Genomic DNA, 17181 nt, shown 5'->3' on the forward strand with positions numbered 1-17181 from the left:
TGCTGGCTAAATTTATGTCAACTTGACATGAACTATAGTCATCTGAGAGAAAGGAACATCAATTGAGAAATGCCTCCATAAGATTGGGCTGTAGGCTGGCCCGTAGAGCATTTTCTTAATTAGTGATTGATAGGGGATTTCTACAGTGGCTGTACAAGTTTGTACTCTCACCAGCAATGGAGACTGCTCCCTTTACTCCACATTCTTGCTAGCATGAGCTGTTACTTGCTTAATTGATCTTAGCCATTCTGTCAGGTGTAAGAAGAAATCTCAAGGTAGCTTAATTTGAATTTCTCTGATGGTTAAGGATGTTAAACATTTCTTTAAATGCTTCTCAGCCATTTGAATTTCCTCTATTGAGAATTCTCTGTTTAGATCTGTACCCCATTTTTAATTGTATTTTTTTCTTGTTATCTTGTTTTTTGAGTTCTTTGTATATTTTGGATACTATCCCTCTATCAGATGAAGAGTTGGTAAAAATATTTTCCCATTGTGCAGGCCATTATGCAGGATGCTGCTTTGTCCAAATGATGTATCCTTTGCTATGCAAAATATTCTCAGTTTCATGAGGTCCCATTTGGTAATTGTTGGTCTTAGTGCTTGTGCTAACAGTCTACTGCTCAGAAAGTCTTGTCCTGTGTCAATGAGTTCAAGGCTATTCCCCATGTTCTCTTCTATCAGGTTTAGTGTGCCTGTTTCTATGTTGAAGAGTTTGATTGATTTGAGATTGAGTTTTTTGCAAGCTAATAAGTATGGATCTTTTGGTATTCTCCTACATGTAGCCATCCAATTTGACCAGCACAAGTCGTTGCAGATGCTGTCTATTTTCCAGTATGTGTTTCTGGCTTCTTTATCAAAAATCAGGTGTCCATATGTGGTGGTTTGAATAAGAATGGCTCACATAGGTCCATATATTTGAATGCTTGGTCATTAGGGAGTGGTACTACTTGACTGGGATTAGGAGGTGTGGCCTGTTGGAATAGGTACAGCTTTGTTGGAGGAAGTGTGTCACTGGAGGTGGGCTTTGGGGTTTCAAATGTTTAAGTCAGGCCCAGTGTCTCTCTTTTCCTGCTGCCTGCAGATCCAGATGTAAAACCCCCGGCTCCTTCTCCAACACCACATTTGCCTGAGTGCTGCTGCGCTTCCCACCATGATGACAATGAACTAACCTTTTGGACTATAAGTCAGCCCCAATTAAATGTTTTCCTTTGTAAGAGTTGTCATGGTCACGGTCTCTTCACATCAATAGCACATTGACTAAGACATCATAGCTATGTGGATTTTTGTATGGTTCTTTAATTCTATCCCATTGATCGATGTGTCTGTTTTTGTGCTAATTTTTATTACTATAGCTTTGTAGTACAACTTGAAATGAGGAATAGTGATACCTCTAGCAGTTCTTTTATCATTCAGGATTATATTAGCTATCCTGGGTTTTCTTGTGTTTCCATATGAAGCTGGGAATTGTCTTTTCGATATCTGTGAAGAATTGCATTGGAATTTTGATGGTGACTGTATTGAATCTGTAGGTTGCTTTTGGCAGGATGGCCATTTTTACTATGTTAATCCTACCAATCCATGAGCATGGGAGATCTTTCCATCTTCTCATATCTTCTTCAATTACTTGAATTTTCATCATACAAGTCTTTCACTTTCTTGGTTAGAGTTACTCCAAGATGTTTAATATTATTTGAGACTATTATGAAAGGTGTTGTTTCCCTGGTTTCTTTCTCAGTCTGTTTGTCATTTGTATATAGGAAGGGTACTGATATTTGTGAGTTAATTTTGTATCCAACTACTTTGTGAAAGTATTTATCAGCTGTAGGAGTTTCCTGGTAGAATTTTTAGAGTCACTTGGTTCTATCATATCATCTTCAAATAAAGATATTTTAACTTCTTCCTTTCTAATGTGTACCCCCTTTAACTCCTTCAGTTGTCTTGTTGCTCTAGCTAAAACTTTAAGTTCTATATTGAATAGGTATGGAGAGAGTGGACAACCTTCTCTTGTTCTTGATTTTAGCAGAATTCCTTAGAGTTTCTCTCCATTTAAGTTGATGTTGGCAATGCCCTTGCTGTAAACTTCCTTTATTATGCCAAAGTATGTGCCCTGTATCCCTTATCACTCTAAAACGTTTACCATAGAGGAGTGCTGGGTTTTGTCAAAGGCCCTTTCTTCATCTTTCTTTAGTAGAATTATATTATTTTTATGAAGCAAAAACCAGAAAAGAATCATATGTAGATTGGTTGCGAAGTTATCAATTCTTCCCTGGGTTATGGTTGCTCTCCTTTATGCCTCAGCTCTCTTATGTCTCCATCTTTAGCACAGCTCTGTAACTTGGTTACAGAAAGGACAGTAGGAGAGAAGAGAGAAAAAGCAAGGAAAAACAAGAAGAGGGAACCCAGAAGTCGTCGCTGCTTCGAACCAATCAGGAGAGCTCATCCCTCTTCTTACACTACCATGCTTTGGTGTTCTCTACATGGTCCATAAAACACCTTTGTAATATAATTACAAGGACCTAAAATATAATAACAGGTTTGTTCACCAATAAGCCTTGCTTTTCAAATTGTTCTTCATCTGAGTAAACAAGTCTCTTCATCTGAGACATGTAGTCTGGACTCTGGATGTGAGTCCCTTTGACAGCTAGCAGACCCTAAGAACAGTAGGCTGAAATCAAGAGGCTCTGTTGGTGAATGTCTGTTGTGGTCCCAGCATGGCTGCGGGTACTGTGAAACAGGAAGCTGTACATACACAGTGTCTGCTCTCAAGAAGTTATGTTTTCCAGAGCCTTGAATGCCAAGCTGATAAGCCCATTGTTGTTCTTCATCCCATGGAGGCTTAAGGAAGGGCAGAAAGCTCTGACTTCTTCCCACATGCCTTCCCTGTGTCTGTAATGCTCTTGTCCCCATCATCTCTCACTCTCTTCATGTCACAATCTTGGTTTGTCTGTCTTCTTGCCACACTTAGCTTAAACATCTACTTCCTCAGAACACCTTAGGAATGTCATTCATACCTGCCATCTCAACTGTCTATCACAGTATCTATGAGTCATTGCTTTAGAGTTCACTGGAGTACCAAATAGAACAATGTAGTTATTTTTCAGCCCAGCCCTTCCACCAGCGCCAGCTGTTGTAAAATCAGAGATCAGGTTTACCATGACATTGATATGGAAGAGGAGGGGGCCAGACAACAGTCCCAAAATGCACCAACTTCACAGGCAGGAGAAGACAACATCCCAGATGTTGTCATGAGGTTCCAGAAAAGGCTTTCAAACAAAGCTTCAGGTGTCACCATTGTGGAGAGAGGTTAGAGTTGAGCACTGGGGTTTTGGTTGTGAACAGTTGAACCATCTCTCCGATGTCCATATGTGTATCTTATGCTTTTTCTGTGGCTATTTGCTTTGTCCTATTCAGGTTGGTCTGTTTTTATTTTATTATTACTTTCTTCTTCTTTTAGTTTTCAATACTTGTTTTCTCATGATAGAGAGCAAGAAATGATGTGGATTTGAGTGTGTGGGGAGGTGGGGAGGAGCTAGGAGATGTTAGGGGAGGGGAACCATAATCAGAATATATTGTATAAAAAAATCTATTTTCAATTTAAAAAGAGAATAGAGTACTGTACAGTTGGAAGTTCTGTTGATCTTTGAGAGGAAGTTTCATCCAGACAGAAGGAATGGAAACAAGTCACTGAGGCTCCAGAATGTGCTTTTGTGCAGCCTTGGGATAAACAGAGATGACAAATGGCTTGGGTTAAGTATGGGAGCAAGAGGTATGATTGGCAAGAGAAAGACTGGGGATGCAGGCCGAAGCAGTGTTACTGGGGTTCTTGGGGTCACAGGCTGGCCCTGCTTCTCAGCCACCCTTCCTCAGCTGGTCAATCAAAGAAACTAGGGATGATGAAAAGCAAAAATAGACTTCTTCAATATGGCCTCATCAGAGAAAGGAAAAATAAGAACCAGTGACTCGCTAGTTCTGATTCAGGATCCTGACATGAGGTTTAAGTTAAAACAGAGGACAAGAGTTATGAATACTAAGCAGTCCTGGTCACTGTGTGCCCTCGCCAGTCTCTGATTTATGGTTCCCGTTCCTCCTACAAGGTGGGATCTGCCTAGCTCTTCCTCTGGCTGCCACCAGGCTTCTACCTTTTCCTTCTCTCAGCAAGAGACTCCTGGGGAAACTTCAATTTTGTGGGGACCTTTGCTTCAGTAGGTCTGATAGCCAAAAAGATGGGTTATAAATATCCTTTGTATATCTTCATTTCTGCCAGGGTAGATTCAAAAAGGAAGCTGGTGTAACTGAAGATGGGCGGGAGGGCATCACTTGCAATTTATTGCTGAAGGACGCTTCAGAACATTCCTCAGACAACTGTGGAGATTCTTGAAGTAGCACCTAGCTTCACACGCACTCTTTTCACCAGATGAACAATGCCAGAAAGCCTGGGAAGAGACGGATCAACAATGGGCGTGTGATAATTAGACCTGGAATAATGGCCAGGCGACCAACTGCCATGGCAGGTGGCTGTGCTACAGAGCCCAAGCGCTTTGTCATCCCCTGATGTTAGCAAAATAAACCTACCTGCTCTTACACACAGGCTTGCGAAAAGACTTAGAAAGTATCTCCCCTGCCTGCCCCACCTCCACCATCATCCCTTTTCAGATCTGAAGATAAGTTAAATTTTATCTAAATATCAATAATAGCTCCAAAGCAAGAATAGCATCTTCCTTTTCCAGTAGTTTCCTTTCTTTCTTTTCAAGGAAATTTTTTTTTAATAAAGTTTATTCATCTACTAAAATATGACAGAGGCATGGACAATAAATAACATTTCTCATCTTACCACTTCCAAATCCTCAATGAGCTTAATAATTCACTCCCTCTTGGTGGCTTAAAAATGGGAGCTTTTATCTTTGAATCTATCTATAACCCTGTTCTCTTCTCCTCCCACTTGCTAAATGGACTCCATTTATCACTCATTTTATGGGTGCTTATCTACCCAAAGAGAAGCTTGATCAGATAACCTGGGCCTTAAGAAAGCAAAGGAGGATTGCTGGGAATGGCCTCCATTGTTTGAGAAGCTCTCTTTGATCTGCAGTTTTTAGAAAGGTTAGAGGATGTCTCCTGGGTCTCTGCATTTTTTGATGGTCCAGGGAATGGTTCCCTTGGTCTCAGAGATCAGTGAGCCCTGTGAAGAACATGTTTTCTAGATTTGGTTCTGCAGAACAGTTTGAAGATGAGTTTAATCCTTAGTCAGACACTGAACATTCCTAGTTTAATGCTGTGATATAATATGACAGATTTACACATTCTTCTGACATAATGAAATGCAGAGAGATGAAGTGTTTTATTTACACAGTAACCTCTTATTTCAACAGGTCACTGGCTTCATATAGGCTTTCTTGGCCTCATCAAAAAAGTCCCAAGTATCGCTATAAACACCAGCCCCCTGCACCGTACTACAAAGACCAAAGTGCTAGGTACTGAAGCTCAGAAGGGAAAAAAACATAAACAAACAAATAACACCAGGAGACCCAGAGAACTGGGGAACTTCCAGTCCCCAAATCCATCTCTGATGCCTAAGTGATGGCTCCCCTACCTGGATACAGGACTGGCAGAACAAATGTTTGTTGAGTGAATCTCTTTCCAGGTTTATCATTCACTCATCAAACGCTGTCAATCATTCCTTCAGGGAATGCTGTTTGCCTCTAGCTAAGGTGTACAGAGTTTGCTTTATACAACAAATAGGATACAACTCTGTCCTAAAGGGAAAACACAGTTTCATGATGCAACCAGACAAAATTCAATTCAGCAGGGTGAGCCCCATAGCAGAACTCCCAGGTTTTAGGGACACAGAAAAAAAGATTAGTTTAACTAATTCGGGAAGAATTTGAAAATGTCCGAGCATCATTTTAAATGAAAATCATCTTGGCTGTCATGAACCTGAAATTGACCCTGTCAGGTGAGCTTGGCTGAACTCAGGTAGAGGAGATGGGGAAGGTTTGTGCCTTCCCCCCAATAGTGGAGGGTGTGGGGTTGCTGGAAACCTGAGGAGCGTATGAGTGTGTCGAGTGAAGTGAAGTGAAGCAACCCTAGCCAACTCTCTTCTAGAGTAGCGCAGGTACTCGGCACAAGGGCTACAGGCTGCATCTTAGCATCCTCAGAACTAGAGCAAAACATTCCCACAACGTGGGGTGTCTGTGAGCGGAAGCATGTGGCTGCAAAGAAAATTCAGGGCTAGCTCCTTCACTACAACCGTGGGCAGTTTCCATCAGGAAATGGTTTGCTCCAAGGTGTCTTGATTTGTGCCCCCCTACTCTCACGCAGTCTACAGAGAGAAGAAAAAGCAGAGTTCATTCTAAAATCAAGGCTTGCTGCTTCTCAAAGCGTGACTGGGGGCGCACCACAGGAGTGCCACCTTGAAACACCTTATGAAAGCAGAATTTCCCATCCCAGCAGCAACCCTGCCTCAGGATGAATTGGATCTTGTGTCACAAGATCCCCAGGCAATTTCTATGCATTAGAAGTTTGAAAAGGCCTGCTCTAGACCAGCTTGGTGTTTGGACATTGAAATCACTGAAGGAGCTTGCTGTTGTTGTGTGCAGAAACACTCACCAGTTACACCTGTCTCCACCCATGCCTCTCCACACTGGGATTACAGACCCACACTCTGGGGACTGGCCTTGACACAGATGTTGGAGATCTGGACCTACGTCCTCATGCTTGCCCACTAGGCACTTCAGTCACTCCCCGAGCCATCTCCCTAGCCACGGAGAAGCTTTTTCAATGACAGAGCCCATCCTTCGGGATTCTGATTGAAATGTTCAGCCTCCCTAAATGATTCCAAATGCGCAGCCAAGGTCACAAAGCCCTGAGAAGCCTCCAAGTCCTTTGAGAAACTGTACAATAACCACGGATCTGGGCTCTGCTGCTGCAGAATGAATACTGAGAGCTTCTTGCAAGCTTCTTACTGCTTGCCCCAGGCACGGCTACAAACCAGAATAAAGCCCGCTTCTCACATCGAGGTGCCTAAGCTTCCTCCTGCACATGTGTTCGCTGTAGCCCCTCACTGTGGGTTTCAATCTGGGAAGTCCGTGTGGAAACCTGTTGCGGCAGGGCAAACATTAAGCCTGGAATGTTCTCTGCCAGCTTGTTGGACTCATCCCCTTCATACCATAGGCAATTAAGATAAGGTCCCTGTGCTAGAAAGGTAGCAGAGGAAGAAAGGGTGTACAAAAGACTTGGTGATCTCCAACAGGCAAATAGACACACCACAAGCAGAGAAGGGTTCCCCACAGGCTGTAGCACCCTGCAAAGCCTGCGTGTGAGTCAGCTCGGGGAGGCCCAGCCCCTTCAGGAGAGCCTGATTTAGGATCAGCGCCTGCTTCCAGGCTGGGCTGGGCTGCGTCTCCTCACAAGACCCACTCTTAATAGCGACTCCCCTTCTCCCTGGCTGCCTAAAGTGTCACATTTTGCTCATTCCCAAGCCTTCTCCCCCACCCCCTTCCCAGACAACTTGCCAGTGAGCGGGGGTGTTGTAACCCACCTCCGGCCTCCCCTCCTGGTGACTGGTATTAAGCAACTTTCAGCTCCTCTCATTGCAAAGGTATGAAGTTCCTCGGGAAGCCCAGGAGCCACACAGCTGCTTTTCTGCCTCTTTGCTGGCTCCTTTTGAAGATTCTGCAGCCGGGGCACAGCCTCCCTTATGACAACCGCTATGCAGGGTAAGTGGAGCCAACTTCGTGTCCCGCAAGGCTTGTGTGTGTGTGTGGGGGGGGGGGGGGGGGTTGTTTTGCTCCCACGTGCCTCACCATTTTGTTATTGCTATTGTTGTTTGTGGTTTCTGTGTGACTCTGAAGGCTTTCATAGTCCCCTCTATAAAATGTATATACAACATCCAGCATTTTGGTTCAATTTGGCTGAGAAATCTCAGTAGGCAAGTCTAGCTAGGTACTATTTAGAGTGTCCCAGCCCTGGCTGTGGCCTCGGAATTCAGTGGGAAAGTGTCCTGGTGTACAGCGGCCAGTATCTGCAGCATCTGCCTTGGTTGATGCTCAGCATAAGGGATACTGTTATATCACATGAAGTATGACCTAAAAACTAAACAGTCTCCTTTAGAACTGTGCACACCAGCAGTGGGCAAAAATTTACCTGTGACTCATTTCAGAACTACATATGATTTTTGAGAATATTTCAGAGTGATTGTTAGATATTTCCAATCTGGGTGGTTCAAGTAATTCAACACAAAATAAGCAGACTTTTATGAAAAACAGAATAAAAGTAGTTGACTGTAAAATTGCGGGTATTTTAAAGAAGGAGAAACAAGAAGAAAACTGTTTTCTCCTCTGGATAAGGTAGCGGGGTCTGAGATGGCAGTCTTAGGGAGGCCCAAGGCTGGGACTAAAGAAGTGTACTACTGCACACATTCTTATCCTGAAGGCTTGCTGTGGTACAGACGGCGTGGGCTTGACTCAGATTGGCAGAGGGCTGATCTTTGAATCTGGAAGTTATAGAATGCCCGCACTTCAGAGAGAAACCATAGTAGATCCTCTAGTTCAGTTGTTAAAGCTGAGGAGGAGAAGAGGCCTCAGCTCTTTCTAAGAGCTGCTGTACCACTCAGTTCGTCTCTGGTGAAAAATGTTTAGCATCCCCAAGAAAGATTGCTCTTCTTAGGAATAGTACGTGGAGCTTGTGAAGGCCCGGAACACAGAATTGTGGATTGTGCTTCCCTTTCTCTCCCCAGGGCACTGGACACTGTTTTTATTTAGTGATCTTCCACATACAGGGAGACAGTCACAAGCATGTTCTCACTTGGAGAGAACAAGGGATTGAGGGGGAAGTGCTTGGTGAGATAGAAGTGGGAATAGAACCTTAGCATTTCCCACCAGTTCCCACCAGTGCTTTTTGTTTTTATTTATGTCCAAGGGGTTCTTTCTAGTCTCCTGAACAGCAAGGCCCAGGCTTTACAGCCTGTAATTTGTCTTGTGCACACAACACTCGTTAGAGATGTGGGCCAAGAAGTCCGTGCTAACGACTGACCTGCAGCCTAAGGTTGTGGAGGAGTTAATCTGACCCTTCGGCTGATGTCAGAGCAGATGATAAACATATATCACAATTTACATGTGCTTCGTGTGATACAGGCTCTCACTCCTCCTCCACTCAGCTGTGGCCCTGTTCATAATCACTTCAGCGTGTGGCACTCATCAGTCACAAGTTACCAGGCCTGCTTCAGCTGAGCAGGTGTGCATCCTTCCCCAAGCACCAGGGCCTGTAGGAGAAATAAAGCCAGCAGCATCTTTTCCAGATAGAATTCTTAGCAAACAGAGCCATTCCTGGGGGAGATTGTCCTGCCTCCTCTCCTGCTGTGCGCTGAAGGTAATAATCGCCACTTCTCTTAGACGGCAACATAATAAGATAGTCCCGAATGTATAAATTACCAGATGTCTGAAAGTTGGAAGGAAAAAAAAGAGAGAAGCTGAGGGATTGCTCACTACCTGTCCATCATAATAGAAGCCTAAGGCCTCTTGAAAATCAGAACTATTTCTAAGTTTTCTTACCATTGAAAACAGAGAACTCTAACTCACCTTCGAGAGGCAGAAGTCATTCTCTCATTACCAAAGACAAATGCTACTCAGATTTGGGAGGGTTTCGCTTTGTTTGCTTAGGAACCACTTTGTACATATGTAACTCTTTGGGGATCAAGAACCTGGTAGGAAAACAGGGTAAAAGACCATCTAGCCTTGTCTTTGCCTCTGTCTATTTAGCATGATTGTAAGCTGCCTCCTCCTTATCCCTTCACAGGTTTTTGTTGATTTTCTTGTTAATAATTATGGGGCAACCTTATCCCTTGCATTATGATAAAGATATTTGGCAGGTCTTGCCCCAAAGAGTGATTGTCTTCTGCAGGAAGAACCCTGAACATGAATAAAAATAAGAATATTCAGGAAAAACAGCATGCCCCATACAAACAGTTGAATATGGCCCATGTGTAATAGAGGCTTCCTTTGAGTGTCTCAGGAAATAGGTTTAAAAATGAGTTAGAGAAACTGCAAGCCTACAGGGAAAATCTGAAGACAAAGGCTGAGACCTTTGTGGATAACTGTATCAGATCACATACCTACAAGAGAGATTTAAAAACACAGGTGAGAACAATTGGATTTCCAACAATATTCCTCCACCACTGCTCAGCTGGTGGAGGGCTGCAGGGGCTAGCGATGCCCAATCAGACATTTCCATGATAATCAAGGGGCACTCAGTAAACAGGCAAACATCACTCCATCTTCTCCTTTCCCCCCTTCTTGTTTTCGTGGAAGGACCTAGTTATTTACTATACTGTGAGGTTAGAGCAGACAAATCATGACCTGCAATATTGAAACCTGGCTGGGACCCGAGTACAGGATGTCACATGAATCTGAGAGTTCCCTCCACGTTGGTGGTTGAAACTTTTCAATCAGAAAAGACTTTTAAGTCTCCACTTGCCTAGAATTGGCTAGTATGGCCAGGATAGTCCCATTTGTACCTACTGTTCTGACATATTAATTGACAATGTCCTCTTTATGTCAGAGAAGAGTCCCCACAGACAGTATTTCATGTGTGTAACACTTTTGTTCTTATACCATTGGCTTCTTTAATGGGGTTGCCTGCGTCCCTTTCAACCACCTTCTCATTTCATTTCCAAAGAACAAATTTGTTCATAATTCTCCCATTCCAGTCAAAAGTACTTCATTTGTTCCCGTTTCTCCCTGGGAATGGCTGCCAGCTACTTCAGAACTACTTTACCTCAGTCTGGGGGAAGGCCCTCCCCACCGACGTGCCTCTTGTCCGTTCTCCTACTGAGGATCTTACTACAATGGCGTGTGTGTTATTCGTTTGCTCAGAGGTTGACTGTGGTTCCCTAGTGTTACCTTTGTCAAGGCCGGATTTCTCTGCCTAGCTTTCAAGGCAGCTATAATAGGACTGTCTCTTTTTCACTCTTCCTCATCTGTGAGACCCATCTCTAACCAGAGAAACAGAGTTGTAGCACTGCACACTTCTAGCCACTGAAGCAGGCAGACTAGAAGCCTAGGGCAAAGAGCAATCCTCTCAGCTCATGAATGACAGAAATGTGCTAGCTGTGTGTCTGGGACATTATAAAGCACATGTGGTGAGTCACTCGTACTGTTGGTTTTGAATCATTTCCTCACAAGGCAGTGTACACTTTCTGGAAGTTCCTTTTACTTTCTCCCTTTATTAATGATAGAGTATTTTTACTTTTCCTTATGTGCTGGCTCAAAGCAGAGCCCTGAAGAGCTGACTGTTTATCAACTCAGAGCAAAAGCTTACCTCACTGCAGTATGCCGTGTGTTAGGGCTTCGTGCTTTGCTTACTAAAGATGCATAGGCTGCAGCTCATTATGCCTCTGAACGAGTGGTTCTCAACCTGGGGGTCATGACCCACACAGGCATCCCACATTAGATATCCTGCATATCAGATATTTTTCTTACAATTTATAACAATAGCAAAATTACAGTTACAAAGTAGCAATGAAAATAATTTTATGGTTGGAGGATCACTACAGCATGACAAACTATATTGAAGGGTCACAGCATTAGGAACGTTAAGAACCACTGCTCTGAATTGAACTCACAAGCAGATGATGAGGTTAGGCTCTCTCTCTGCTCACCCAGCTAGTGGAAGGAGGAATGCCTCTAACACTCCTGAGCCACTTTCTCCTGAGAGCCCAGTCTGATAATGGATCCTTTATTTTATGGTAGCAGGATGTCTTCTGGGTGACAGCATTACCTATAATCCCCTCCATCTCTTGAAAAAGCATCAAAGGCTGTTAATGTTTCATCATATCACAGTTCGGGCTGGCCACAAACACACTGACGCTCTTTTGTCTTCGCGCAGAATTGTAAGCAGAGAACCTGGAATTGTAGCAGAGAAAATAGAAGTTCCCTTGGTGACTTGTTCTTTAGAGTCTTCCTTATGCTCAGTCAGTAGGTAACTAGTTTACTTGGTTAGAATTTGCTTTGCTAAGTCTTTGCCATTCCATTCAGAGGTATCTGCATTTTTCAAGGTGAAATAGACTGCAGAAGAGAAAGTTCCAGGAGCATGGTCTGGTTGCTATTATAAATTCTCTAAAATTTATTTCATTGCATGATGAAATAAACTTCTGAGTAGTTTCCTTCAGCAAAATCACCGTCTTTGCCTTTTTTTTTTTTTTTTACTGTTTTTAAAATAGTAAAACATTCTCTTTTAATGTCTACTTTTGGTATAGTGTTGGGTTGCCTTGCTTTTGTTTGTTTGTTTGTTTGTTGTTGCTATAGCAAGGAGCCCCTACCCTTAATAACCTAAATAAATTTATTTTGCCCTCATATAAAAATCCAGAACAGTTATGACTAGTTGGTAGTGGCAGAGATCCAGGCCCCCAACCTGATTAACACCCAACTCCCAGATATGGTCCAGGAAGGAGGCATTCCTATCCCAGTCCAGCCAATAGGAGAATGGAAAGGAGGGCCAAAGGTCAGAAGTTTGACCTCTCCCCTCTATGGACGAGAACTGGGCAGGTGGTTTAGGTATAAGGGAGGTTGTGAAGTACTGCCGTTAGCTGAAGGTCAGATCTGGAAACACTTGCTGAGGGACACTAGTGGGTCTGCAGTAGTCTCACTGACACCTGGACCACAGCCCATTCTCCCTTCAACTTGGTTCTCCAGATGCAGAGTTTCACACTTTAAATTGATTGAAAAGACACATTTTTATTTTATAAATGCTCTTTCCAAGTCATTGAATGTCAAAACTAAAGGAAGCAACAACAACAACAACAAATCATAGCCCAGTCTTCTTGTGTAATAACGGACCAAGCAGAACTCCACAAAGATGAAGGGATTTGCAGAGCTGGGGTTGGATTAGAACCAACACCCAGGGTAGTCAGTTCTCAGCACTCCTTCCTCACAGTGGATACTGTAGCGTTTGGTGGCTCTATCAGTCATCCGAACCGTTCCCATTTCCTTGAATTTTTGAGGATGAAGCCATATGTTTTGGCAAAGCCGGGGAGTCTTTAAAGAGGGAATATTTCATTTCTGTAAATATTTGTAAGGTGTCTGCTTGTTGCTAGTCTCAGACCACAGAGATGAAAGAGCAGTTCATGCACACTCCATAATGAGAAACTCAAGCAGGGAAACAAAGAGTTCCAACCTAGAATCCCGATCCCCACAGAGAAAATTCTTCGGGTCAGGTAAGTGCATGAGAGGGTCACCTAATCCAGACTGAAGGATGGAAAGAAGGTCAGAGTTGATTTCTCAGCTGTAAGATGTTTCTCAAAGGACAAACAGAAATTTGAGTGGATTATTGAACGTATAAGAAAAGCGGCCTTTTCCTTCTAAATGATTGGTGCTGAGAGGGCATGGCCTCATCTCTGTCAGAAAAGAGAAACAAAGCCAACAAGCAGAAATGTGGGGAAGGCTTTCCAGAGACGGGGATGCTTCGTTTCAAAGGGCTCCGGGAGAGCTCGGTGAGGTCTAGATCATCAGGGGGATATCATTTCTCTCGATGAAGATGCAGGTTTAAGAGGGACATATTTTGTCATCTGTCCCACAAAATTCTAATCTCACCTAAGGTGACAGAATACTAATATATTCTCAGGAAATTCAAACAAAGTTTTAAAAGAAAGTTCTCTCTGGAATCCCTGAGAAGGGAAGATAAAAAGGCAGATGACTGTCCACAAGACAACTGGGATAATAATGATTATAACATGAGGCTGCTGTGATGACTGGGAGAGAGAGATGGGGACCAGTTAAAGAGCCATTCAAGGGGTAGAACTGTTACAATTAGGTAATTGGATAGATAAAAGAGGGATAAATGATTCACACTTAGGATTGTATAACTTAACCAAAATCTTTATAGAGAAGATAAACTTTTTTCAGATATATGCAGCTAAAGATGCCTATTTTAAGCCCAGTTGCATATTTGGATTTGAAGTTAGAGACAGAGAGAGACAGAGACAACAGAGAGGGAGACAGAGATGAGGAGAGACAATGAGAGGGGCAGACAGACAGAGGAAGAGTTAGACAGACACACACACACAAGGAGAGAGAGACACATACAGGGAGAGACACACAGACACACAGACACACAGAGAGACAGACATATAAAGAGACAGAAATACAGAGAGACAGACACACACAGAGATAGACAGGGAGAGATAGAGAGAGACACTTGGAGAGACACACAGAGAGACAGACACAGAGACACAGAGACAGACACAGAGAGACACAGAGAGAGACACACAGAGGGAGACACACAGAGACAGAGACACACACAGATAAAGACACACAGAGACACACAGGGAAATACACACAGAAAAAGACAGAGAGACACACACAAAGAGAGGAACAGAGAAAGAGAAACAGAGAACAACACACAGAGAGACTGAGAAATAAAGTATACTAAATGATATGCAAACAGAATTTATAAATACCTGGTAGAGCGCCCAGAAAAAGTGTATTGACATGAAGAGAGAAGACAGTCAAACACTAGGGGAAATGTCAGAGAAAAAAAGCTAATAGAGAGGTCCAGAAAATAAGAAATACAGAAAATGACAATGAGAGGAAATGAATGTTGAATGTCAAGGAGGAGAGGCCAGTTGCCTCAGTTATTACCAGGTGGTATCTGCTGGTTTCCATAAAGGAAATCCTGTGTGATGTCATCAAAGACACCTTTGGCCCCAGGATGGCTGAAAAACCAGAGCATGTTGAAGACGGAATGGAGTGTGGGGGAAAAAAAAAGCATTGAGTGTGGACAATAATTTCAAGTGGCTTATCCCTGGAAGGAAGATGGGCACAGGGGTGAGGAATCCAAACCTCACAGTGAGGGAGAGCTTTGCTATTTTGCTTTTATTTAAGGAAGGTACAATATGTTCTTGTCTCATGCCAGGAGGTACAAAGAAGAGTGAGATACTGGAGGTAAAGAAGAGGCAGGATGGAGGCAGATCTCCATGAGACAGAATACTGTCGTCCCTTCCTTCTCCTACAAAGTAGGGAGTCATGTCTTAACTCTATGGTGGTAGAATGAATAAGTGTGAATAAAGGAGCAAGGATTTAGGTTCTGGATGTTCCTAATGGAAATGACCTGAATCTTTTAGAAGAGTCACCACTGATGGTAAAGATGATAGTTCACAATAGAACCATCTCCAGCACATGAATTTCTTCTGAGTAGTTCCACGTAACTTCGTGTAACAAGTAACATTACCCATAAACTGTCGTTCTGCCTATGGCATTTTCACAGAAGGATAAGGATGTGTGTTTCAGCACACCTGTATGCGGTCACAATGAAAATCAAACAAGAATGTCAGTAGCCTCCAGTCTCCGCCTTTCTTTCTCTGTGTCTGGGAGATAGACCTCTCAGTCTTTTATCTGGTTACTTTTTCCATCAGGCCAGTGGAGGCAAAAAGAGAGAAAAATCAGAGTATTTATTCCCTGCCTCTCCTTTCTGGCTTTGTTTTAGTGCAACATTCTGACAGTAGCTGTATCGTCCATGAACATCTCTTGCTGGTAGCTACCTGCCAGCATCCAGCTCTCTCTGGCCTCTAGAGTGTAATTCCTTTGTTCCTCAGAACCAGGGACCACTTATGTTTGGGTGTATCAGCACTCCTCGACTGTCCACTCCGATCATCATGGTCATGTCATTAAACAACTTTAATTGAACCATCTGAATGTAATTTCTCTCTTCTGACGAAACACCTGGAATTGAAGGCACACACACACAAAAATACATGATTTGTGTTAGAGTCATTTCTGGAGCTCTGAAATGAAAAAAGAAAACCTAAAAGCATAATAGCAGTGCGAGAAGGGAAGGGAGAAGACAACCATTAATTTCTCTTTCTATCTCATGGGAGGAAATGGCAAAGTCCTTTGTAAACCAACATCTAATACAAGGTGTTAATATTATATGGTTGTGCTAATAACTAATTGGAAAGGCTCAGCTCTTATGCAGGCACATCTGTTTACAAAATTGACTGTTGTAACTAGAGTTTTCCTGCCTTGCCCACAGTCAGGACAAATCTCTGTCACCCGCCAGTCCCACAGCCGCTCAGACCCAACCAAGTAAACACAGAGACTTATATTGCTTACAGACTGTATGGCTGTGACAGGCTTCTTGCTAACTGTTCTTACAGCTTAAATTAATCCATTTCCATAAATCTATACCTTGCCATGTGGCTCGTGGCTTACCCACATCTTCACGTGCTGCTTGTCATGGCGGCGGCTGGCAATGACTCCTTCTGCCTTCCTATTCTTTCTTTTCTCCTCTCTGTTAGTCCTGCCTATACTTCCTGCCTAGCCACTGGCCAATCAGTGTTTTATTTATTGACCAATCAGAGTAATTTGACATACAGACCATCCCACAGCAGACTGTTTGTATACCCTTCCACTTTTCTGAGGCATTAAGTAAAAGTCTACGAACATCTTGATTTTTTTTCCTTAGGAAGAACTGGAAATACCTTCTAGTCCATCTCCCAACCTCCCATCCTTCACCCTGCTTCTGTCCACACACCAACTGCTGATCACACACTGGCCATCATTCCTCAGCACATCTGAGGTGAAGATTTTCAGTGAGTCTGTTTCTGTCTTGCAAAGAGAGTGTATGATCATTTCTACTCCCTGGGGGCTTAATATTTTAATTCAACAGTCTAGGTGGAAGAATAGAGAGGAGGGAGAAAGAGGGCTGGAGAGAGGGAGTAACACATATGAGCAAATAATCAAATCAAAGGAAAATACCCCTTCACTAGGCCACCACATACTCTCTCTGGTCTGTCTCTTCTGTTGGTTTTTTGACATGCCCCCTCCCCCTTGGATTTTTAAGTTATTATAGACTCAGGTTGTCTGCTAAAAGAGAAGACTTCCAGGGTGTCACACATCTATCACCAGATAAGAACCTGGTTTATTTTTGCACACACAGAATCTTCAACCTTTTTCATGTGTGACCTCATTGGCCATATTTCCATTTCCCCCACTTGTCTTTCAAAATTTCTACATCTTGTCAGACCAATTCATGAATAGGATAAATATCTTCTGAGTTCCTTTTATGGTTTTACAGCTAACAATGGAAATTAACTTACCTTCTTCCCATTTCTGACCTCAAAGTTTTCACTAATAAAGGAAAAGAGAGGGAGGGAGATAGGGAGGGAAGCGGACAGGGAGGGCACACATGTAAGCG

The 17181-nt window shown here is 43.1% G+C and overlaps 1 protein-coding gene across 1 annotated transcript in view; it reads left to right on the plus strand.

Annotated features, from left to right (window-relative positions):
* The first annotated feature begins 7596 nt into the window (after positions 1–7596).
* Positions 7597–17181, plus strand: part of Cpa6 (carboxypeptidase A6) — a 282675-nt gene continuing 273090 nt past the window's right edge. The window contains exon 1 of the mRNA XM_059255683.1: positions 7597–7712. Within this exon, the coding sequence (XP_059111666.1) occupies positions 7597–7712 (116 nt within the window). The remainder of the gene's footprint in view (positions 7713–17181) is intronic.

Source organism: Peromyscus eremicus, chromosome 2 (genome assembly GCF_949786415.1).
Source record: "Peromyscus eremicus chromosome 2, PerEre_H2_v1, whole genome shotgun sequence".
Lineage (NCBI taxonomy): Eukaryota > Metazoa > Chordata > Mammalia > Rodentia > Cricetidae > Peromyscus > Peromyscus eremicus.